Below are 26,911 nucleotides of genomic sequence, written 5' to 3' on the forward strand. Positions count from 1 at the left end.
GAGAATCCAAAAAAGCAAACTCTTTATTTATTTATTTATTTTTTTATTTTTTTATTTTTTTGAGATGGAGTCTTGCTCTGTCACCCAGGCTGAAGTGCAGTGGCGCGATCTCGGCTCACTGCAAGCTCCACCTCCAGGGTTCAAGCAATTCTCTGCCTCAGTCTCCCAAGTAGCTGGGATTACAGGCGTCTGCCACCATGCCTGACTAATTTTTTTGTATTTTTAGTAGAGACAGGGTTTCACTATCTTGGCCAGCCTGGTCTTGAACTCCTGACCTCATGATCCACCCGCCTCAGCCTCCCAAAGTGATGGGATTACAGGTGTGAGCCACCGCGCCCAGCCAGGAAACTCTTTATTACCAAACCACCCTGTCCCACAGGTTAATGATATGTTTATATACATGTGAGTCATGCTTAATTGGTTCAACTTCTTCAGCAAAGGACCTACAAAGATGGACAACATGGGGCAAAGTACACCTGGAATTCATAAAAATTTGGGTTTGAAACCCAAAGTTAGCAAAAGACTTAATCTTTCTGGATCTCAGGGGGTTTGGGGTTGTTGATGCTGTTATTTTATTTTTTTGAGACAGAGTCTTGATCTTTCACCCAGGCTGGAGTGCAGTGGCATGATCATGGCTCACTGCAGCCTCTATCTTACTGGGCCCAAGTGATTCTCACCTAAGCTTCCCAGGTTGCTGGGACTACAGGTGCATGCCACTATGCCTGGTTAATTTAATTTTTCTGTATTTTATAAAGACAGGGTTTTGCCATGTTACCCAGACTGGTCTCAAGTGATCTACCTGCCTCAGCCTCCCGAAGTGCTGAAATTACAGGTGTGAGCCACCTCACTCGGGCAATCTCAGTTACTTTATCTAAAAATTGGAGGTAATCACACCCCTGTACAATACTTTTAAGTTTAAATTATGCTATTTAAAGCCCTTGGCACATAGTATTCCCTCAATAATCTTTTTTAAAAATAAATTTCCTAAATTGCTGAAGCTTAGTATTTTAAAGTACAGGCTTTTTCTTGATTATAGGAAGCATTTTAATGGAAAATTTCAGAAAGACATTACAGAGTTCTCTGACTTTTTATACCTAGGATAATCAATATAATTTAAGCTCTTATTGATGACTTAACAATGACTATGCTTTTTTGCTATACAGGGATTTTTATGTGGGGTATATGCTTTCTGGGGTATAGATGACAGTTCTCCCCAAATGGTGTTAGACAATTCTGCTTTTCAAGGTTTTCTGCTGGGTTTTTCTAATATCTTCCACCCTTTTCCATTTTGTTTGTTATTTATTAACGCTGTTGGCTTGCCTGTCTGATCTCCATCATCATGTCTGTTATACCTAAGCTGTTGTTATCTAGGAAATCATATAAGCAAATATCTCAAAGTTGTCTACCAAAGATATGGCCTTGGCCCTCTCTCACTAGTTAACAGAACTTTGATTTTTTTTTTTTTTTTTTTTTTTTTTTTGAGACAGAGTCTCGATCTGCTGCCTAGGCCCTAGGCTGGAGTACAGTGGCATGATCTCGGCGCACTGCAACCTCCACCTCCCAGGTGGAGTGATTCTCCTACCTCAACCTCCCAAGTAGCTGGGCTTACAGGTGTGCACCACCATGCCCAGCTAATTTTTACATTTTTAGTAGAGACAGAGTTTCACCATGTTGGCCAGGATGGTCTCAACCTCCTGACCTCAGGTAATCTGCCCATCTCAGCCTCCCGAAGTGCTGGGCTTACAGGCATGAGCCACCATGCCCGGCTTAGAACTTTGATTTTTAACTGGGCACATTACTGCCCAGGTTAAAAACTAAACTAAGCTATATTTCCCAATTTTCCCTGTTGCTAGCTGTGGCCATTGACTGATTTCCAACCAGTAGGCTATAAGCAAAGTGTTGGACTTCAGGGGAATTTCCTAAACAGGGAAAGGACTTACCGTCCTTCCTTTCTAACTTCAATCTGCTGCTTGAAACTGGAGTTTCAGCAGCCATCTTAGGCATGGGGATGAAGGATATATCCAGTGGATGAAAGAGTGGAAAGCTAGCAGGCATCTGGGTCCCGATGACATGCAGCTGTCATCCCAGCTTTGGACGGACCACCTGACTATGCTCATGGATCTCATTTAAACTGGGTTACTGGGACTCCACACCACAGATAACCCAACTCCCACAAGCTTCTTAGAAGTATATGCAAAATTAGAGTAAATGTGCTCTGAGTGACACTGTGTGACAAGAAACAGCAGTCATTTTAGGGCAAGAGTTTTGTGTCAGGGATTTTAGCTCAGAGCCCTTTTCTGCTTTCTTCATGACTGTTGGTTATGTTCTACATACATCAGGTTGTTGAATATGTGACCTCCTGTCCTTTAGGTAAAAAAGCCAAGTCTCCACATGAACACATGAGAGCACATGTGACAGAAGTGAGGACAATGACCCCATGTAGCCTGTGGAGCCCACTATTTTGAGTCATAGTCTCTAATATGCACACACGTACACACACACACCTTGTCCTCCATAGTCAATAATGAGGGAAATTTGACACATTACTAAAATCTGTGTAATAATGAACTATAGTATAATAATGCTCTATTGTGCTGCTTTTGCCTAAACAAAAGTGCCTGAAAGATTTTTTTTCAAGCAGGGGGGGAAAAATGTGGGTGAGAGTGTCTGGAAATGCCTCTGGGAAAACAAAAAGGAAGCAAGTATGTGACGTTTCTCTGTTGATGTCCACAGCCAATCCTTGCAGTAAATAAGACTTCACCTGTTTGTTACAATGATTTACTGAGATGATATACAAGAAGATTATCTGTATGAAAATGCTCACTTTTATCATCATCATTATTAGCCATGATGATGAACAACGAAATTTTGATCATTGGGATTTTTTTTGTCTAACACTAAATGTATTTTGGCACCTATCTCCATCTGGACCCGTCTATAATCTCTTTTGGAAAACTGTGAAAAGGACCACTTACAATGAATATGATATTGTCACAGGGTGATTTCCATGGCTATTCCTGTTGGGGATAACTTAACTTTAGAAAAAGAAGATTCATTTATAGGCTCATCGAAAATATATAAAACCACATGACAACTAAGTTTCCCTCCTTTGCCCAAACAATAAATGTGCTAGTGATATTTAGTGACCATGCTTACAGCCATCAAGACTTTAACAATGGAATCATATTGGAAGGAAATATTTTCTTGATACTCATCAGAGCTAATTCCAGACAAGCCATTTTTAAAGAATTCCTCCCCACTTCTATCCCATATTCAACCCTTCTCATGTAATCATCTAAATAGTCTCAGCAATAGAATTAGAGAAATGTAACATATAAAAGTGTTTTATCCAGTTTTCTTAATTCTCTATTCACTTGACAAATGCAAATGCACGTAAATAGGTGCTGTCTGGATGAGTAATACATGCATACATGAATACGAGTGTGTGTGTGCAAGAATTCCGCAGACGGTCATTTATGAACATAGAAAGGTAAAGGCAACAAAGGCTTTAAAAGCTTTAAATGAAAGCTGGCTAAAGAAGAGAGGGGCAGCAAAAGATCAATGAACAAAACATCCAATAGAGAAAGAGACAGAAAAGAATAAAGAAAGAGAGAGAGTGGGGTGTGGAGCAGTAATGAATGAGGAAAAGAAAAGGCCTGGGCATTGAGGGAAGCTGTAGGCAGCCCCCGGCCGGCTGCTGCTGCTGGAAGCTGGACAAGAGGGAACAGATTTCAGCAGCAGGGAGCCCTAATCTGTCAGCAGCAGTTCCTTCATGTGTGACCAGCCAGCTCAGCTTGGAGACTGGTGCCAGTCTGGGCGAGCTAACCCCACTATGTCCTCCCGGAAGAGGACGCGCCACCAAAAATTACTGAAAGCCGAGGGAAGGTTCTCTTGCTAGCTCCTGCCACATATCTTCCTTGGCTTCTCCCGTGCCCTATCTACAGTGCTGTTCAGATCCCTCAGCAGTCATCCTAAATGCCCTGCTTCTTCCAAATCCTTGTCGGCCACATCAGATCCTGGAGAATTTTCTCCAGGACATGACCACCTATGCATCCCTGACAGCACCATTTGAGAGGAAACAAAGAGAAAGGCTCAAACCATTATCTATTTAAATTGTGCAAGATCTCATGTAGATGCAAAAGCCACACAACCATCTCTGCTCTCAGGAAGCTTATGTTAGTTAAGTTGACCTTGCACAGCTGTGGTCCAGCCCTCACTCAGGCTTCCAGTCCATGTCTGTAACCAGAAATGACAGCACTCCAGCTTTCTGGCAACTCATCCCCATCCTTACCCCCACCCAGGCAGCCTTTATCCTCTGGTGGGAAGAGAGAGCAGATGGAGAAATAACTCCCACTCAATTCCTAAATAATACCAGCTTCAATTCCCATTAACTGTGAATTCGCATCCTTGTCTAGGTAAGAACCAAGGGAGCAAGAGCCGTGGGGACATTGGCAGGCCAGGGCAAAGGTTAACAGCAAAGCCCTGGCTGCCTGCCAGCCCTTCTGAGGATGTGCCCAAGCAGTGGAGAGGCAGCATGCTCTAGCAAAAAGCACTGCTCCTGCCATCAGGACACCTGGCTTCTGTGCCTGCCCAGCCTCCAACAGAGAAGTGACCGCTCTGAGACTGTGTTTTCACATATGTAAATTCCATCCTACCATCTATTCATTAAGAAGACATGCATTGAAAGGGTTGGATTAGATGAGCACTAAAGACTCTTCCGGCTCTAATGCTCTGATGCTAAGGAAAGTTGAGTTTTCTTTAAAGCTTCCTTCATGTGCTACACAGTGAGGGGCTGAAATCCAGGACCCCCCGAGGCAGATCAGGCCAGACTCTGGCATCACACAGCCTGAGCTGGGGATCCCTGGGCCTCGGGTTCCTTAAAAACATATAAAATGAGAATAATGATTCCTGTCTTTTCCTTCCTGCTTTTTTATCTGATAAATATTTATCAATTGCCTACTTATCAGGCACTGTGCTGGGAATACAAAGGTTAAAAAAACACCTTGCTGTCATTGAGCATGAATTCTACTGGGAGGAGGGAGATGACAAAATATTTCAAAATATAATTTATACAGTATATCGGATAAGTGCTATGGCAAAATATAAAGCAGGAGAAAGGGACAGAGCGTGCTTGGGAGGGTGGGGAATACAACTCGCCCTTTTAAACAGGGTGATCAGGGAATGTCTCTCGAGGACATTTGCATCAGGATTTTTGCAGGGATCAAATTAGGTAACTGCACAGCACTGGGGATGCAGTAAGTACTCAAAAAGACAACTAACGTTGGAGTTCATAAATTTCACAGCCTGGCTGACAACCGGGGCTGATTTAAATATATACCTATGACCCGCTTTTTAACCCATGCCATTGTCACCAACCCACGTCCTTTCTGAGGCGGAATCTGTTTTCAGAATGAGGCTTGTCTGCTTTCTCCACTGAGAGCCATTGCCCTTCTCTGGTTTGCTTCTGTCTTCAAGACCATCCTATTCCTTCCCATAGACCATATTCCATCTGTATCTTCTTCCCCTGCACAGATGTGCATTCTCCATCCCACCCACTGTCTTCGGTTAAATGTAACTCTTTCCCCACTCACTCGCCCTTTGTATCCCCTGCCCTCTCCTCCAAATCATACTAAGTTTTTAAAGGACTGATAGTTTGGATGTTTGTCCCCTCCAAATCCCAAGTTGAAATGTGACCCCAATGCTGGAGATTGAGCTAGTGGGAGGTGTTTGTGTCACAGACGTGGATCCTTCATGAATGGCTTGATGACCTGCCCATGGTCATGAGTGAGTTCTCACTCTATTAATTCATGTGAGAGCTGATTGTTTGAAGAGCCTGGCATCTCGTCCCCTCACTCTCTTGCTTTCTCTCTCACCATGTGACATGCCTGCCCCCCCTCCACCACTCCCCACCTTCCACCATGAGTGGAAGTTTCCTAAGGCCCTGACCAGAAGCAGATGCTGGCACCATGCCTCTTGTACAGCCTGCAAAACTGTGAGCCAAAAAACTTATTTATAAATTATCCAGCCTCTAGTATTCCTTTAAAGCAATGCAAAATGGACTATAGGAATCCATTTTGGACTTCATCGAAATGCAAAAAGGAGGGAGGCGAAGAGAAAAATAAAAGGGGGGAGAAAGAGGAAGAATAACAAAAAAGAGACAAAGGAAAAAAACACCAGCTGTATTATGGGTGAGTTTTAAATCTTAAAAGTCAGCCACAGAATTAAATAGTGATTAAGGAAAGAATACTGCAGGGGGTCTCAGTGTTAAATACTTGAAAATGCCTTTCACAAGTTTGAGTTCAGGGAGAAGAAGCAACAATCACTTACTGAAATGACCATCTATATGTCTGATATGAGGAATGTGAAAGACTCAAGGAAAACAGAAGAGCTTGAATCATCCTCCCATTCAATGATTGTTCTGTACACAGCTAACACATGCTTTGTTATGCCTGAACTACAATAAGCATTGAATGTATCTTTTAGGATAGTTATTAGGTTCTTCGATTATTTTTCCCAACTTATATAACCTTTTACACTATTGAGCAGATAAAGTCATTCCCTCCCTCTATATACAGGTGTGTGTCATTTTACTAAATATTTTGTGTTAAAATTTGCATTTTTATGCATATACATAAAAATGTAGCTTTCCTTAGACTCTGGTGCACTTCTTTAATAAGATGACAGGCCACTGTGCCAGCTATACTGCTTATTACTATGCATTCATGTAACCTTTTTGTTGTTTCACATGTAAATTAGATGAAGTGAAGTGAACCTATAACATGTGCTTTCCTTACTATAAATCTGCCTGTGCTTGGCACTCATCGAACATTTAATAACAAATAAGAGATGGGCAATGACCAGCTCTTGCCCATAGTGTCTAAAAACTAATTGACTCAATTCCTCATTTATTTTTTAACCTTTCAGCACTTTCCAGGCCAAGAGTCAAATGAGGATCCCATGGGAACAATCTGGCTCATACATTGGTTCCAAAGATGGGGAATTTGCCTCAAGGTTGTAGGAAGATTGAACTTATCATAGCTCTTTCATTAAGAACCTAACAAAGTACTTTTTTTCACATCAGTTATTCAAAGTCACTCTTCCCCATCCCTCAAAGGCTGGGCTGGGAGGACCCAGCCTTTTGAGATGGCAACTTTCACTGGGAAAGAAGAATTTGGGGAAGAAGGAAACAAATGTTGAGTAGAAAAACCAAAGACACTGGGGAAAAGTAATTAGGCAAGATTCATAAGAGGTTTGCTATATTAAGATCCATCTATCTCAAATAGCATCCGTCCTTTCTACAAGTTCCAAAAGTAGCTCTGTATGAAGAGAAGCAGTGGGCTCTCAGGACAGAAAGAGAGCACAGAGGTACGTGGCAGGTGTACTATCACGTGAGTGACAGAAACAGACCATCGGAGATTACAGAGTACATGGAGAAGGAAAATAACCACTAACTGCTCCTTGGAGAAATGATAAATGGAAAATGTAGACAGGTGCCTACTAATAACTCACAATTGCTTCCCAGCTCAGGGGAATGAAGATGGGTTTGGAAAACTTATCTAATCATTTTCTAAACATTTTCAGATCATCTGGTACCAAAAGGTGTTTAGACTTTTCTCAAGAGCCAAGAAAATTCTTCCCTTAGAGAATATATAGCATAAGAAATTCTCCAGCTCTTTCAATCAAATAAAGTTATCAGTTGGAATAAAACTCTCTTAGTATGTCTTGGGCTATAGTAGAGGGCATCGTATTTATTAATAAGGCACAAATGAATGCTACAAAGTTCCAACAGAAAATTAATTTTTATAAATATACAAAGTAGAGTTGGCAGATTTAGCAAATAAAAATACAAGAGCCCCATGAAATCTGAATTTCAGATAAATAACAAATATTCGTTTGGTATAAGTATGTCCCACGCAATATTTAGGACTGACTTGTGCTAACGAAATTATTCATTGTTTATCTGAAATTCAAATTTAACTGGGCTTAAGTATTTTTCTTGCAACCCTGGCAAAATGCCTCCTCCAGGCAACCCAGAAGCTATCTGGAGATAATCACTAAGTCTATAACAGGCCAAGCTTCAAGGAGTTAAGAAGTTATCAGTGAGGAATTTGGATTCACACCTGATAAATAATGTCATTTGATAGTGGATTGAAATAAGGATCCTCTCTGAGAAGGATTTTGTGCCATAAAAATATATTCTTCCTTTGGTAACTAACAAGTGAATCACTTCAAATGCATGTGTCTCTTTGGGATTCAGCTATATCATATAACCTCTTCTCTTCATCCCCTAAGTGTAGACTTAAGAACTTCCCCCACATGTAAAGAAAGCTGCAGTCTGGACAGGTGTGAATGACAGCTGTACCTCCCGCTACAATGCTTCTAGCAGGGAAAGGGGCCTATGAATGCTACTACCTTTTCAGGTGACAGGAGAAGCCATTTTCCTAACTCTACATCCCTAGTGTCATCCTGGGGCTGGACCACTCCCAGAAATCTCCCAGAGAGCCTTCCTCCCTACTGTGGTTGCTGAGAGGAGAACAGCAGGCTGAAGGAAAAGTCATCCTTATAAAACAACCAGCCATTTGCAGCAATTTTATTTGCAAAGATTTCCTGCTGTGCCTAAATGGTGTGGCTGCTTGGTTTGTTATTTAAAAGAGTGACCCTAGTGAGACCAGAGCTCTGAAGGGGGTGGAGAGTCTGATTCAGACCAGGGTAAGTAGGAGGAGCTTGAACTGAATGTGCGTAATTGAATTCCACTGCTGCTTTTGAGCGTGCTGTGCCTGGTGATAAAACTGCAGACTTGGGGCTAACTCTATAAACCCGTTAGTCAACCCCAATCCTTTCTGGGTCCTGCTAGGAAACTATATTAAAATATTCTCAAGACAGGGCAGGGATGGAGAGTCAAAAACCAGAAGATATATTTGGATGGAGAGGAAGGAAAAGAAAGACAATAGAGATAAGGGAAGAATGCAGGTATATGGACAGGGGAGACATCCAAGAGATGTCCAAATGTCCAGATGCAGAACCCAAGTAAAGGCAGGGAACTGGGGCAGTTTGCAGAGGAATTGCTTTAGTGGAGAAGTAGGTAGGTAAATCTGAAGACACTTATTAAGCAGTACATTTGGGAAATCAAGTGAAGCTGGACTCCCTCTCTTTCTCAATCTCTCTGCTCTACACTGGTGCCTGAAGAACTGAGGAATAATAATCCTTGTTCCCTGTAGGACGGCTACACTGGAGAAGATGGATGTGGGCCTCTAGGACTGAGTAGGGCCCCCTTCCTGGGTGGCCACATGGGAGCATCTCAGGCCTCAGAGTGATGGCAACAAAGGTTAAAACCAATTGCGATTTCAGAGATATGTGGTTAGAGAGCAGGCTTCAGAGATGACATTTACACTGTAATGTAACATAAGCCAAGCAGGAAATAATAATATCTGCAGATCATTGTTTACCCAGCAGAAGTTTTAAGTTAAAAGCAGGCATTCCTGGGCCATATTTATGAGCTTGAAGGTAACATTCACTTGATTTCTTCGTGTTGTTGGGCAGATGTTTTAGTCTCAGTAGTCCTTCATTGTTAGCTTTGATTTTAATTAGCAAACGTTTGGGAAAATAATCTGAATCAGATTTGAATTTAACACTAAAAGCAGTGGGAGGAAAACCAAAGCTACAGAACTGAATCAACAGTACATTTTTCAAGGGAATCTTTATTATCTTGCAGGAACAGAGCAGAACGGGAAGGCTCCTGCAGAGCAGGTGTGCACTGAGACTTGGAGGGCGTCATTCACTTCCCTGTGCCATGCACTGTGCAGGAAATGGGGTCAGAGAAATGAGTGCTATGGGAAGGTCACTACTCTCACAGAGCTCACAGGGAAGGGGGATAATAAAACATGCAATTGCCAGTTTGAAGAGTGGCTTTATCGGAAAAATACAAGATGCAGTGAAGGCATATAATGTAGTGCTGTTAGTCCAAGGCTCAGGGAAGACTTCCCAGCAGAAGTAATGCAAAGATTGAAGCCTGAGGAATCTGAGGAATGAAGAGCATAAGGCAGGTAAAGGAACATCAGCACCTGTGTTTGGTGGGAAGGGGCATGCTGGAGAGTAAGTTTGAGGCAGAGAGAGGAAAGAGCTGAAAGCAAGAGAGAGCATGGTGTTTTCGAAGAACTAAACTAAGTTCAGTGTTGCAGGAAGGTAGTATGCAAGGCAGAGAAGAGCATGAGAGAATTTTGGAAAGACTGGCAGGGCCCATGAGGCTGAAGGCTTTATAAACCATATTCAAGAGAATGGACCTCATTATAGGAGCAATGAAAAGTCCCTGAAAGGTATTAAGGAAGAGAATGACAAAATCACATTTTTAGTTTTGATCACCCTGGCTGCAATATAGATTGAAAATCAGCAGAACTGGGAGGAGAAAGATCATGTAAGAAGCCCTGCAGTAATGCACGTTAGAAAAAATGGACTGGGATGTTGTAGGAGAGATGAAAACAAGAACGGCATTCCAGAGGTGTGGGGGGACTAAAATCCAGGGCAAACAGTATGATTGACTATGAGGTGTCAGGGATATGGAACCAAGGGCATCTTGGAAATTTTTATTTTAGGTAACTTTGTAATAGGATATATCATTTACAGGCAGTGCAGATTTGGCTAGGAGAGGATGGGAGACTAGTAGAAGAGTCAGAAGTTCAGCTTTGGATACTGTGAGTTCTAAGTGGCCATGGAATCCAAAGAAACATATCTGGCCACAGCTAAGGATACAAATTTAGAGCTCAAGGGAGAGGTTCCAGCCAGAGATGTCACTTTGGAAAATATACAGACATTAATTGTATCCTTGGGAATGGATGAGAAAGAAAGAGGGTCTAGGACAGAACCCCAAGAAGTGCCCATATTTAAGGGATGCATAAAACAGAAGTGTGCTAAGGAGCCCCAGATGGAACTGGAATAGAACAAAACTAAAGAGGTAGAAGAAAAACCAAGACAATCTGTACCAAGCAAGGTGCAATACCCAGGGACGATGGATAGAGCAACATCTGGAGAGTTCATGATGGAAGAATATCAGGATTGAATCACAGATATAACTACTGTGAACCTGGTTTGAGTTTCAACTCTGAATTGAAGCTCTACTCTACAGACTGCAGTCCAGCTCCCTTCTAGAAGTTACCCATGCAACCTCCACTATATGTTTTTCTAACATCCCAAGTATACCTTTTAATATTTTATTTATTAAGCTAGATGGTGAGTACCTGAGTATGCACTAAGTTTTTCTGAATACCTTTCTGTACGTCTTAATACAATTAAAAATAACTTCAAATGGATGTCCAAAACATTGTTGAATGAAAGAAGTCAAGCTATTGAACAGCAAGTATACTTATATTTCCATATATGTAACATTGTAGATTTATACCCATATAAATGTACACGCACAGAGAGATATCTAGAAAGATGTTCACTAATTATTTCTACAATGATTATCTCCAATTAATTGGATTTAAGGTCATTTTTATTTTTAAAATACACTTCTTTATATTCTATTTAGTTTGAATTTTTGTAATGCACATACATAGAAGTTTTATACAAATAGTAAAACCACAAAAGTGTAGTATAGAATCTTCTACCCCATATAGTCATTTATTACCCTACGGAGGAAGCACTGCAGTCATGGCTGGGTTATGCAAGGTGAGGTCTTGCTAAACAAACCAGACTAAGAACAACCATAAAAGCCGCCTCTACAGCAGCATCCTCACCCTTAAAGGCAGAGGTTGGAAAAGCAAAAGAGACAAAAACCAAGCCTGTTTCTTTAAGGGAAGAATATCCTTCATATGACTACAGATCCACATAACCTGTTCTTCAATCTTTCTACAATACGGCAACATTCGAAAGGTAAGTGGACTGGTCCTCCCTTATTTGTAAGTTTCCTGCATCTTTCCTGGTGATCAAGTAGTACTTACAGATCAGAGAGGCCTAGGTTCAACTCCAAACTGACCACTCACTGGCAACATGACTTTGTATAATTTATGCCTCCAAGCCTATTCTCTTGTATTGTAAAATAGAAACAATTGTTAAAACCTGACTTATAGAGTTATTTTGAGGATCAAATGAAGCCAAACGTGCAAAACCCTTAGAGTAACACCTAACACATAATAAGTGCTCAATAAGTGAAAGTTGTTTTGGCAAGGTGGGATCCAAAACACTCCCCCAATCATGACCAATTGCCATGCCCAGGGCCAGGCTTCAACCTGCTACCATCTTGAACTGTTCTTCCTGCAGTTTCTGAACTTCCAACCCGTCTTTGAAGCTCCCCTCTCATCTCCACCATCAACGCGCCCTCTGTTCCACACTCACCTATTTAGCATATTGGACTGGTAGATTCTCTTCTCATGGGTATTGTAACAACTGCTTTTGGGCTCAGGGATGAAGCTGTGTTCGGACAGCATGTCAGAAGCAGCAGTGGTGATTATGGCAATTCCATCTCTCACTCTGGCGGGGAGGCCGTAGTCCCATTCATCATATGATACAGAGATGAGCCCAGTGGGGAACTCCGCAGGCACTGTGTCTGTATCCCCTGCCACCAGACTGGGCACGATCCACGTGTAGCCGTAGCCAGTCAGCCCTACTGAGTTGGCCACTTCAAAGATGTAGGTGGCTTCTTCCTTGGTACAGTAAAGAAGAATGATGGGGCTTTGAAGTTTCTTGAGCTGATTCTGGATCTTAGAATCTCCATCGTCCAGGGACATGTCCAGTAGGAGGACTTCCTCTAGCTCCCAGCCCACAAAGCTATTCTCAATGGTGCTGCGGATCTTGTTTACAAAGTCCTGGTAGCCAGGGAAATAGGTGGTGACGATAGAAAAGATGTACCAGTCATATTCTTCCATGATGTTGAGCATTACGGAAGCTTGCTGTTCAATTGATGGGCCAAACTGGAAGAACATGGAGGATTCATCCTAGAAAAAGAACAGGACAAGAAAAGGAAGAGAGAAAAAAATCAAACCAAAGATGGTAATGGAGATTTTGAACCAAGTGGGTACAAAGATTTGTGTTCATTACTTATTATTTATATAATGCCTTTACAAGTTTGTATTTATAATAAATATTTTAAAATATTTAAATTACAGACATTTATAATACCTTTCTTCCAAAAATTGTCTCCTAGACTTTACAGAAAATCAACCTAGGTCTATACTTGCCTTGTCTGAAATCCTTGGGGTTACTGCCAGAGCCTAGGGAAGCTTCCCAAAATCAAATATGTTAATATTTCTATAGCAAAACATATGAAGAATCACACAGTGTAGAATAAAGGCTCTAAACGGCTTCATGTCAGTTCAGGTCAGGTTTTGTTGTCAAATGAGCTATACAAACACAAATACAGATGCTCATACAGACATACACATACATACTTTCCATTTTTCAAGGCTTTTGGATTTCTTCCTTGTGAATGTGTATCACTCAGTCACAGAGTGCATAATCCAAAAATGTCATTGATCTACACATAAACCTATCTATGGAGGTGAGATAAGCTCAGTGGTCCAGAAGGTGAATGGTACTCAGGTACAGACATCAGGGAGAAGTATATGTAGTATGAAATTGGATCAGTATATATTCTATAAACATATAAATGTTAAATTAATACCGCATTTATTTTTCTCTCTAACTTCTGCTCTGATGATAATATATGCAGAAAAGAATAAGGCTCAAACAGTATGTCTAAGCTGCAAGTTAAAATTATTGCCATTTGAACTCATATCTGATTAAGCTTTACTTCAGACATATAGAAGACATGCTCTTTCTCTGACCTACAGGACACCACAGATCTTGGTTTGACCTGGGCATTGCACACACACTCCACTGTCAATTCTGAGCATCTTCTGATTTCTCCTTCCTTTCCAGGGAGAAGCCATTTTAAATGTCTCCCATTTTAAGCTGCGTTTCACCTGCTGTTGTGAGATGTCAAGCCCTGCATTTTATCTCTACCTTTAGCTAGATGAATCCGAAACCACAAAATGAACACCCTCTCAGTCTTGCCCTCCTCTCTTGACTATTTCCCCTGATTTCCTCCTGGGTAATGGCATCTCTTTCTTTGCTCTGTGCCCCCTATCTTCTATCCCATGGCTCATCTCCATTTTATAGCAATCCAGGCTAACAAAACTGTGTCTTTTTCTACGGGGCAGTTCCTTCTCATCCCCCAATGAGAGCTTCAAAGTACAGTTACAAGTGACCTGGGCTTTTAAACAAAATTATATAGTGGTTTCTTAGTTCAGGAACATATTGTTGCGCAGCTGAGAAATTGCCAAGCATTTCTTCGGCACCCCTTATTGAAAAAAATACAGACTGGGAAATATCCAGCTGGTATCCAAAAATCCTGATTCGGCAGTGAGAGCTGCCAGCCCCCGGCTCTGCCTGGGCCGTTTGTTCTCGCAGCTTGAGCTTTTCGCGTTTTACACAGGATACCCAGAATGAAACCCTGGATGCTTGGTCATATAGAAGTAATTTTTCCTGCTAAGGGTGAAATGGTGCTCACCAGCACTCTCTTCTCTGAACTTAAAGATGCAGTTGAAGGGGAGCTTCATAGGATCATGTAATTGAGAAAAGCAGGGAGGGTAAGAAGGGTGAGTAGAAAAAAGGGAATGAATTTAAAATAGAATAATTATATCATGTGTATCTATTCCAAACCCTGGCCAGTCCCTGTTCCGAGACTTCTCCTAATACATGAGTACAACTCTTAGGCAAAGCTGATCTTGTTGATAGGTTATATAACACAGTGGGACTTTGGTCAGAATGTTTGTGTCCTCCCCAAATTCATATGTTGAAATCCTAACTCCCAAGGTGATGGTATCTGATGGTATCAAGAGATGAGTGAGGCCCTCATAAATGAAATTAGTGCCCTTATTAAAGAAGCCCCAGAGAGCTGCCTTGCTCCTTCCACCCCGTGAGGACAGAGCAAGAAGGTGCTGTCTATGAGTCAGGGCATGAGCCCTCCCCAGGCACCAAATCTACTGGCACCTTGATCTCAAACTTCCCAGACTCCAGAACTGCGAGAAATAAATCTCTGTTCTTTCTTTTTTTTTTTTTTTTTGGAGTCTTGCTCTGTCACCCAGGCTGGAGTATAGTGGCGCAATCTCGGCTCACTGCAACCTCCACCTCCCAGGTTCTAGCAATTCTCTGCCTCAGCCTCCTGAGTAGCTGGGATTACAGGCGCCCCCCACCATGCCAGGCTAATTTTTGTATTTTTAGTAGACACAGGGTTTCACCACCTTGGCCAGGCTGGTCTTGAACTTCTAACGTCGTGATCCACCTGCCTCGGCCTCCCAAAGTGCTGGAATTACAGGTGTGAGCCACCGCGCCCACCCAAATATCTATTCTTTATAAGCTACTCAGTTTATAATTAGCCCGAAAGGACTGAGACAAGTGGGAATCTGGGACAATACAATTTTATTCCAAGAACTGTCAGTGGCCTACAGAGGACGACGACAGGAAAGGAAGACCAGCGGCAGGGTGACACCCCTAGAATAGCTGTCACTTTAAAGAGACACCCGTTTGTTTTTCCTGTCATGCTTCCAGTTAAAGAAAAACTGGGGGATTCCCAAATAAGAAATATTAATACATGAGCTTCCACAAGCCCAGTGGTTATAGCAAAGTGAAGAAATGTTCCAATCTGCTTCAAGATGTACAAGCTTGGGATGAAATGCATCCCAGCGGCAAACAAAGCAGGTCCACCCATTCTGTGATAAATGAACAGATATTATCAGAAGAAGGCCCTTGAATAGATGCAAAGTTCATGTGCTGTGAAACCACAGCTGGCTCAAATACATAGCAAGAGATACAAAAGCCATGAGGGTCCATAGTAAATGGGCTCATGTTAATTAGATTGAATTTAAAAGAAAACCAATCTATTAAATACCGACTTGGCCCTCCCCTCTGTTAGGCTTCTCTTAATACTGTCTCTCCCCCAACTGCAAATGGCTTGTAAAGACACTGCCAGCTACTGTGTGAAGGAAGCCAATGCATAATGAGAGTGAGAAATGAGAAAAATTAATATGGCTCCATCATCCCTCACTACATCCTTATTGTACCTTCTAGTTCTAGTATCCTCCACAATCTGATCTTTTTCCTGATTCCTCTGCCCCCATCAATGCCCAGCTCAACCATTTTATTTTGCCAGGCTCTTATTAAATAAGGATGCTTTACATGACCATTTTACCTGGCACCCAAAGGAGGCTAATGAAGCCAAACAGAAGTCAAGAAACAGAATAATAGCTTGGGCCAATGTTTTCTGGTATAATGAGTAGTCCAGTTACTATTCATTTAGTTGACACATCAATATGGTATACAGTGATCAGGAATGGGACAGCTCTTTTTCAGTAAAACTCTAGGCTAGCTATAAGTTGCAAATGGTGACAGGCTTTGCAAATTATGGCCATAGCCACAAATCAAAGGGCAATCTTCATGTGTGCATAGAGTGGAAAGGACTGGTGGCCACACATTCATCTTTGCAGGCACCCAGCATGCGCTATGATTACCACAAGTCATCAAGGATGAAGGACAGAGATATAATTCTGTTTGCAGCTCACTATGCTTCCCCACTTACATTTTTATCTCCTAATGTCATTACAAAATGTTGACATGCAGGGGTCCTTGGAGCAGTCTCCTCCTAGTGAAGAATCCCAGTCGAATTTATTACCCGAACGTACTCCTTCAATTCACCTCAAGAACATCTTTAACATATTCCTCTATAAAGGGCCACCCTCACAGAGATGAATAAGCAGCACAGGGAAGGTAGAATTGTATACTAGACCCTAACAGTCTAGCACCATAATGTGGGGCCCCCATCACTTTGATGTTTGTGGTGTTTATTTGCTAATAAGAAGAAACAAAAAGAGGTGCTTTTTCATCTTATTATCTGCCTCAGAAAATAATTGTCTAAAAAATTAGCAGTACATAAGATTCCCCTTCTGCATCATCCAGATCCCTTATCGATCCACTTCAGAAATAAAGGATTAAGTGCGCCAGTGGCTGGTAGCGCCCCTGGCAATAGGCTTCCACCCAACACCTTTGGGGACTGTCTCAGCTGAAAAAGCCCACTTCCCCAAAGCCGTGTCCCTTTCCTGGCGTAAATGGCACTGAAAACCTGGCTGTCACAGGTATAAAGACCTAGTCTTCTTGCCCTAACTCTGGACAACTCCAAAGGGTCAGTTTATCTTCAGAATTCCTCCACAGGATTTCTGGAGCTTCCATTAAAACTGCATCACACCTATACTTCTCCTGTCCAGCCTTGTCCAATCTTCCCTTCCCGCTCATGGTGTTGATCTCAAAAGCACCCCCTAATAAAACCCCCTGCACACTAACCTCAGGCTCAGAGTCTGCTTCCCTGGGAACCTGACTCTACCCATCTCCCCCTTTTCAACACCGAAAAGAAATTGCTTCAAAGAGAACATATCTATTTTCAAATACTGAAATGACTTATTTGGTAGAAAGACAAATCTTTGCTCATTAAATTCAGAGGAGAAGAGAACTGGGAACAAAGAGTAGAAGTATTAAAAGGCATTATTGGGCTCAATATAACAAATGCATTTGCAAAAATTATAGGTTCTTAAAATGGAATGGGTCTCATAAAGTAGTGAGCTCTCGGTCACTGTTAGCATTCAAACAAGAGCTGGATTATTATCTAACAGAGGGTTGTTCCCCAGTACATGGGCTGGAAAATTTTATGATTATCCTTAAGACTCAGTTCAAATGTCAGGTCTTTTATGTATGTCATCTTTTCTAACTTGCCATAGTCAACTCAGTTCTATCTCCCCTTTGCTTTTATCACATTTTATACATGCCTCAGTCATCATACTTACACAGTAAACATGCCTACTTGCCTTATCCGACTAAAAATGTTTCTCAGGACTACAAACTATACCTTGTTCATCTCTAGATCCCTAGCTGACACATGACACGTTTTTCTAGTGTTCATTGTATTAATGTTGTAGAAGTTTTGTTTACTGGGTGTGAAAGTAACTGAAATGAATTTGATGATCTCATCTAGTTTCAATTTTTTTTTTTTTTTTTAGATGAAGTCTCACTCTGTTGCCCAGCTGGAGTGCAGTGGCATGATCTTGGCTCACTACAACCTCTGCCTCCCAGGTTCAAGCAATTCTCATGCCTCAGCCTCCCAAGTAGCTGGGACTACAGGTATGCGCCACCACGCCCAGCTCATTTTTTTTGTATTTTTAGTAGAGATGGGGTTTCACCATGTTGGCCAAGATGGTCTCCATCTCCTGGTGATCCGCCCGTCTCGGCCTCCCAAAATGCTGGGATTACAGGTGTGAGCTACCGCACCCAGCCTCATTTCTAATTTTTATGCTGACGGCACATATCTACCTCATAGAAATAAAGCACGCCTGAAAAGTTATACATAAACTGTGCTTTTACAAAATGTGAGGGGATCCCTATTGTAGCCAGCCAGACTGACAGAAAATGCTATAGTCACTTATTTACATCTCTTTGTAGCAAACTCCTTGAAAGCAACATCTATACTCATTTCTCCTAATTCCTCTTCTCCCATTCTCATCAACTGACTCCAATTAGACTTTCAACTCCACCACTTCACGGAAACTCCTCTTGTAAAAGGCAGGTGACTTTGATATTGACAACGCCAATGTCCACTTGCAGTCCTCCTTATCTACCAGCAACATTTGATGTCCTTCATCCAATCCCTGCAAGAGTCTGCTCAAGGGTACCAGTGGCTCTGTCTCGACGCCCTAGTCTAATGCTCAACAAATAAGGATGTTCTTTCGTAAACGTAAGATGTTATTGTCTACCCAAAACCATCAAAGGCTTCCCAGTGTACTACAAAGAACTAGCCAGCACCCTTGATTTGGACCCCCTATTGGCCCTCGGGTCCCAGGCCCTCACTCTGCTCCATGCACTCTGATCTGTCTTGAACGCGCGCACACATCGTTGCTCCAGGCCTTTGCTCTAGCTATTTCCCCTGCCTGAAACACTTTTTCTCCACCTATCCAGGTATCACACATGCACCTCTTCCACGTCTTTACTAAAATCTTGCCTTCCCAACGAAGTGCTCTCAATCCTGACCACACCATGGAATGCTGAAGCCTGTCCTCACTTGTCATAGGCATGTTTGATCCCCTCGTCCAGCTTTGCTTTTTCTTTTTCCCATAGCATCTCTCAACAGACGGACTACATGATTACTTATTTGACATGTTTATTATGAACTCATTTGCCTCTTCCTAATTAAATGTGAGCACCAGGAGGGCAGGGATTGGTATCTGTTTGTTCATTGCTATAACCCAGCACCTAGAATTGAGGTCTGGCCCACAGGGTGCTCTCAGTAAATATTTGAATTTTTTTAAATGGGGTCATGGATGCTGCAACCAGATAGCTCTCAAATCTAACTTGTCTTTGTTGGCTATCCAATTGTGATTATATTTTTCCAGCATCTTAAAGTCTTTCATATTATTCAAATCTCAGTACTGTATAATATCATAGGGATTTTAATCCTGTTAGGACACTAGTATAGTTTCAGATTAAATCAATCTGGTTTTCCTCCTAGTCTCTTTCCTATTATATTGATAAAGAAAATTCTTCTGTTCTTCTAAATTCAGTTCTTGAGGAGGATCTGTGTCTGAAAAAGTCTAAAACTGTTAGGCTTTCCTTGAGACTTTCTCCACCAGATTAAGGAAGGCAAGTGTAGAAATGATGGGCTAAGAGGCCAGGGTTACCCAGCTGTCCTGAGAAGTTCTGAGTACTCTATCTTCACTTCCACATTTAGCACAGAGTAGGAGCAGAATATGGGAGACAAAAAAATCTCTTTCTTCTCCCATAATAAGGGGAAATACTTTCCTCTACTCATCAAATCCTCAATGATCATCTCCTTTGACAATTAGAAATTCTGATACCACACCATCACTTTGTTCTGGTGACTGAGGCTGGAATTAGTTCCTTAGCATGGCTCTGAATAGTGTCAGAGTTTTGTGAGCAGTGTCTTGCAAGATAGGATAAATTTCTGATGTTCTCCAGCCTCACCATTAATCAAAAACATCATGACTGAAACACACAATGGAAGCATATTGATATAGAATCATGATCTTTCCTGCCTGTTAAATGCCAGACCCATTCTTTTCTTTAAACCCTTGCACACAAAGGAGAACATTCTGAGTTTTCAAAGAAATTCAAGCAGATCTGACAGATTTAAGAGCCACTCTGGATAACTACACAACTTCCGCAGAAGCCAGCATTCTTTTTATTATTTGTTCTTTCAGAAGATAATTGTCCTTTCTACTTGAATTTGGCCCCATTTTCCTCCCTGACTGAGTCTCTCTTTGGATGTGCTTTAATCACCAAATTTAAGCCACAGTAGAGAAACAAACTAAAGGTGTTCATTCACTCTGAGAATGTCTACAAGATTCTTGATATTCTAGGTCACAGAGACAATTTTATGGCCAGAAGAAAGCAATAGGAAGTGTAATAAGAGGAGAAGGAACAGGCAGATTCCCCATCACTAAGATATCCAAATTAATTACAGAATTAAAGTAAGGGAGCAAACGGCCTGGAGGATAGTAAGAGCACTTCGAGAACGTGTTTGTGCCCCTTGGTAAGGTATCAGGACTGCTAAAATCTTAACAAGTCTGTTTCATTTCATCTTAAAGTAAAAGTCCTTTCCAAGGCCTACTCCATTATGCAAATCAAACCTACTCTCAGACGGACTGACTTGCATTTTTATTAAGAGGTGCCTTTCTATAAGAGAGCAAGCTCTCAAGTTCAGCAACAACCGGGTTCTGTGACTGAATAAACATACTTTTGAATAAACATACTTTTAAGTAAACACAATGGAAGAAGACAGGAAAACAGGAAAGGTAGAAAGAAATGAAATGAGTAGAGACAAGGTGTGTACATATTGAACTGTTAATTAAGTAGTAGGGTTATCAATATCACACTTAATTTATAAAATCAAGTGTGGTCAACACAAATATAGATCTGGGAATTTATAGAATAAAATGAAAGGCATCATAAAACGAAACCTAATAACCAAAAGGAAAAATTGATCTTTTTTTTTGGAAGGGAGTCTAGCTCTGTCACCCAGGCTGGAGGGCAGTGGCGCAATCTCAGCTCACTGCAGCCTCTACCTCCCAGGTTCAAGCGATTCTCCTGCCTCAGCCTCCTGAGTAGCTGGGACTACAGGCGTGTGCCACCACGCCCAGCTAATTTTTTGCATTTTTAGTAGAGATGGGGTTTCACCATGTTAGCCAGGATGGTCTTGATCTCCTGACCTCATGATCCACCCACCTCAGCCTCCCAAAGTGCTGGGATTACATGTGTGAGCCACCGCGCCCGGCCGTCATTTCTTCATAGGTATGAAATACTAAATCCAAAATTGCCTTATCTCATCAAAATCATCTTATTTAACCTTAGCTGAAAGGACAGCATCTACAAAAGAACTGTGATTATTACTAAAGAGCAGAGTTAAGTGCAAGCCAGTGATGGCACTTGACGTACTGGCACATTTTTCAGAGCAAAGATGTTGACATTTGTCTCAAATAAATTAACATTCCCATCTCTTCGAACACATTTGATCAGAACATCACGTTCATATACCAAGGGGAGCAGAGAAGCGGAAGGGTAGAAAAGGCGTGTTTATATTTGATTAAGCGATAAGTGCTAGTGCCTCATATGTTGCTGAAAATAACACAAGCACTGGTTCTAGATACAGTGATCTTGCTTGTGCACATGGGTCTCTTCAAGGGATCCCTGGGAAACAAAGGGCTCTTTGCCTTTCTGTCCTAGCTCCATATGGAGTGGGAGACTAGGCATGGCTGAGTTTAAAATGTGGATCAGTCATGCTTGTTTGGCCACAGATTAACAAGCCATTGTCTCCAAAGGCTAAATCCAGAAAGAAGTTTTCTGAGAAACTTTCTCCCCCCACCCCCCTACCAAACATCCAGCAATGTGTTTTTCTAGGTCTCTAGATTGGAAAACTGATCAGTACTTCCTCACATATAGCAAAGTACGGCTGTTCACAATCAAAGAGGCTTTGAATTTATTCACATCTCCCAAAGCAATTTGGTCCTCCATCTAAAAGAGGCAATGCATTTTGAAGGGCTCCAGAAATGAAAATAAAATTGCATAGAGGCAGATTAAAAAAAAAAAAAAGAAATCTTCAACAACTTGTCAGCACCTGCATGTCCCAGCTTCATTCAACTATAAGACTTTGAACTTCAGTCACTAAGTACTGCCTTCTGATCTTTAAACCAGGATGGGCCAAGTACTGTCCTCACCAACACCATCTTCTAAAGCTGGCTGGGCTGCTTTAGGCCCAGGATTTGGTGAACGGATTGTGAGCCTGGCTGGGTGCAGACATGGTCACCCAGATGAAGCCTGTCTTTTCGTGTGCCTCCCACATGCCCAATCCAAAGGACTAAATCACTTCCTCATGTTCTGATTTTTATTCCAGTCTCCAGTGGATGAGGACCCTTATTCAGAGCCTCCAACTACATTGGACAGTCCATGAGAAGCTGCCTAAATCTTTGATTCTGGGCTTCCTATATCTACAGATGCCAGCTGGGGTCTGATACATCTACTCTTTCCTGTTCTATATGAGATGATTAGGCCATTATTAGTGTCAACACATCTATGTTGCCTTTTTCCATTACTACATCAAACTCCTATATACCCACACTAGCCTGAATCCCACCAAGGGGGTTATCTGCTCTTAAATAGGGACTCAGAGTTTGCTGACCTCCACCCTGTGGCAGGCAACCCCATGGCAGGGTTAAGTCCAATCTTTCCCAGCTTTCTGACCCTCCCTAGACCCTGGCCTGCAATACAAATTGTGTTCAGTGTTTGACTGGTTGCATCCAAGTTTATTTGAGATTTTCTTAGTTTGCTTTATACTGAAAATTGCTCTCCTTTTCCAGAATTATTCAACTCCTTCTTTTACTACGGCTCATTTATAGCTGCTGGTTATTAGCACTAAAAATGGATCTTTAAGACTTCCGAGTTTCTAACTGCTTACCTTCACTTTCTTGATCTCTAACTCTCCTGGGAATGGACATGTGAAGTTTCATTGAGAGTGCAACATAACCCACTAGGATGGATGCCCAGCTCCTAACCTCATACAGGGAGAAACACATGAAAACTATTTTTCTAACCACACAATTGTGTCCACAGTCCTAGAAAACAGCCTATCCTTTTCTCTATCCATACAAAAAAAAAAAAAGGATATTAGTTTAGAAAGTACAGAATGCTAAGGATTCAGTTGCCAACACAGTCAAGAGACACTCTCTCTGGCCCAGCCCATCCCCTCTGACTTACCAACATCCCTGGAGCCCATCTTGTCCCTGCTTGCTGCAATCAGCACTGCAGCCCAGGCTGTGACCTCCCCCTTCTTTGCCTCCCTTTTTCCACAGTCCTAATTCCACAGATAAAGACCCCATCAGAATGCTCTAACCAGCTAAAACCATTAGCCCAACAAGTGTTGCCATTCTTCCCTGTGGGAACTTGGGGAGCTGAAACGCTGTTGCTATCTCAACTTGACTCTGGGAGATGGGCCAAGCCAGGAAAAGCAGCAGAAATCACTTATAGGAAGTACCAGCATCGATGGAAATAAGAATAAGTCTTTCCCAGAAATAAAAGACAGGTCTTCGAAAGAAAATGTCATTTGTTATTTCAAACAGAAGGAAACTCAGGGCTTTATTCTTGCCCCCACCGTCGTCAGACTCTGGAGTACACAGTCACTGTTATAATCAGATACTAGTACTTATTAATGGCTAATCTGAATCCTTCACAATGGGGCCCCTGCCTATAAATGAATCATCCCAGACAAGTATGAGTGCGACATGCAGTCTCGTTATCTTTAGAACTGGCAGTAAATCAACTCACCTGAAGCTATCAGGCTCACATCGGCCAACTGTGAATTCTGATCCACACTAACAAAACAAAATGGGGGCATCCTTATGGTGCAGCAATGACATTTTGATGTTAATTCGGTACTGCCTAAAGGTGCCGATCTGCTCAGCTTTTACAAGCACAGATGAAACTCTCTGTTAAATGCCAGCCCAAGATCTCAAAGAACAGACACTAACCAGAGTACCCTGAGAACACATTAGTCCAGCTCATAGTAGGACCACAACTAAACCAGTTTTGTAGAATGTAAGTGAAACTAGGTTATTTTCCAAGTCTTCAAAGAAAAGCTCACAATTTTCTTCAGTTACGTAAGCTGGTCAGTCCAACAACCTGACTTTCAGAAATTCATCCCCTTGTCTGTCTTGAGTCCATCATGCTGCAGATTAAGCTCTTTGGCTCTCATGCTCTCCTTGGTGGAAGGCACATGATAAGCCCTCAAAAATATTGTCAGTATGAACAAAACTGATGTCAAGATGGATGATGTTTTGTCAATACCTTGCATGTACAGATTATTACTAAGCCCACTCTCAGTCTTTTCTTCCTGAGCCTAAACAATCTCCCTTTCTAATTCATTTCTTATAGTTCTTATGACAATATTCACTGAGTGCTTAGAGCAGGCTCCGTGCTGTCCATGCACTATGTGAATATATTCTCATATTCCATTGCAGTAGGCCCTGATATTTTCTCCATTTTACCAATAGAGAAAGTGAGCTTCAGAGACATGAAGGGACTTGCCCACGGTAACTGCTGGAAAGAGAACCTATGTAGGTCTGGCTCAGGGTGCACCCAACAACCACTGCGGCATACATTCTCAAATTTCTTTTATTCATCTCTGTAGCTCTCATCTGAACTGTCTACACATCCTTGTTTCATTAGGAAGCACAGAGTGATGACAGTAGTCTAGCAAAAGTCTAACCTCTGCCTAGTATATTACAGAGATAATTTTCATGAATTCCTTACGCTTCAATCCCATGCATCTATCCACTGGCACTGCTAACTAGTGATGGACTTGGTACACATTATTACTCTGTGGTGTTCTTCTACTGGACATGCATACAACTGATTCTTTGTAACATTATTGTTTGCTAATCAATCACATATTTATTAAATGCTTATCAGGTGCTGGAGGAAGTAGAAATGAAGTATAAGCCATCATCATCCTCAGGCGAGCTAATTGGAAGATAAAAATATATAAAATTATTGATGATGTTCTTTATTTAAATGCCAGCATGAAGTTTAGGATATAAGTATCCTAACAATAGTGAGAAGAGAGGGCACTATGTCTGGAGAACTCTATTTTTCAAGCTTCTTTCTCCTTATCCCTCTTTTTCCCAGTTCTCCCACTAGTTTTGTGCGGTGAGCAAAGTAAACATCCATGTGCATTTCAATCCAAATGCCAGACTGTGAAAAGAAACATAAGTAACACTGGGCCTTGAACTGTTCCTTGTATTTGTCCTTAGGTGGACAATGAGCCTCTGATATCTACTATCTCAGATAGTCAGGTGAGGGCTAATAGGCATACCATAGAGTATCACGTCCAAATCATAGCTACAGTCTAAATGAATTATACATAAATCTTTTTCCATGATCTACCCAGCCTTTCATTTTCATCTCAGAAGATTAGATTAGTATGACAGGATTTGTCCTTTATGAAGTCAGGCTGCCCAGTTAAAAAACCTTCTTCTCTTCAAATGATTGCAAATTGATTTTGTTAAGATTTTTATTCTTCAGAAAAGCTGGGGGAATGATAATTCCTCATCTCTTCTCTTCTCTCAGTATATTTGATTTCTTTACACTGGCCTTTTCCCTCTAGCCGTCTGATAGTTTTAACAATTATACACACTGATCAGGAAATCAATCAATTATTTCAGTGTTCCTACAGTAGAGATGATGTGGGCTTTCAAATTTAAATCCAAGAAACTCACAAAAGTAGCCTAATGTTGGCCAGGCATGGTGGCTCACACCTGTAATCCCAACACTTTGGGAGGCCGAGGTGGGTGGATCAGGAGGTCAGGAGAACGAGACCATCCTGGCTAACACCGTAAACCCCATCTCTACTAAAAAATACAAAAAAAAAAAAAAAATAGCAGGGCGTGGTGGCGGGCACCTGTAGTCCCAGCTACTCGGGAGGCTGAGGCAGGAGAATGGTGTGAACCTAGGAGGCGGAGCTTGCAGTGAACCGAGAGATCATGCCACTGCACTCCAGCCTCGGGGACAGAGCGAGAATCCGTCTCAAAAAAAAAAAAAAAAAAAAAAAGGTAGCCTAATGCCAAATTTTCCTTCTCCAGTTCAATTGACTAGTTCCTGTGCTCCATTCATTTAAACAGACATAGATGACTACCTAAATGCTATCAGCTCCCAAAACGGCCTCCATGTCTATTAAAGAAACTTATTTTTTTTTTTCTAATTGTCTTACTGATGAATCAAGAGTATATTTTAAAGGCTGCTTTTATTCTTGGCACTATGACATAAGTGGATATATACTAGCAATGGCACCCATGTGTATTAACAGTATAAACAGCAACATAGTTTCTCAACTTTTGCCAAAAAAAAAAAAAAAAAAAAAAAAAAACAGCATATTATCTGAGCTAGAGGTATTTCCAGGTACAAACAGAGTAAGGCACAACATTTTTGTCTGTATGTTGATGCTTATTTTGGTTATATATGTAACAATTTGCCAACAGAGTTACCAGATCACGGGTTAAGTTTGCAAGTTAGCTTCACACAGATGAAAGATATCTTGGTTCATAGGAAAATGTCCTCTTTTGTTCATATTTTTGAGTTCCATGAAGGTGCACAGGTTATCAAAATTTTCAGAAGAGTCCCCAAAAGACCTCTCATCAAGAAACTCCATAGTATCAGTAACCTAGTTACAGTAAGTTATTAATATTGAAATCTTCCGTGATGGAGGGTAAGTTTGTCTCTCCTTAATTCTCTCAACTTCTTAATCCTTTCCTAATGTAAGGGAGAATAACCTCAGATTACCCTCTCTGTTGCTTCACAGAAAGGTAAAATTTCTCCT

At 41.5% G+C, this 26,911-nt stretch overlaps 1 protein-coding gene across 2 annotated transcripts in view; it reads right to left on the bottom strand.

Moving 5' to 3' along the window:
- GRIN2B (glutamate ionotropic receptor NMDA type subunit 2B) overlaps window positions 1-26,911 on the bottom strand; it is a 422,075-nt gene that overhangs the window by 179,718 nt on the left and 215,446 nt on the right. For both annotated transcript variants that reach the window (XM_074006302.1, XM_015430403.4), the window contains one exon: window positions 12,331-12,929. In XM_074006302.1, coding sequence (XP_073862403.1) covers window positions 12,331-12,929 — 599 coding nt within the window. The remainder of the gene's footprint in view (window positions 1-12,330; window positions 12,930-26,911) is intronic.

The sequence above is a fragment of the Macaca fascicularis genome, chromosome 11 (assembly GCF_037993035.2).
Source record: "Macaca fascicularis isolate 582-1 chromosome 11, T2T-MFA8v1.1".
Taxonomy (NCBI): domain Eukaryota; kingdom Metazoa; phylum Chordata; class Mammalia; order Primates; family Cercopithecidae; genus Macaca; species Macaca fascicularis.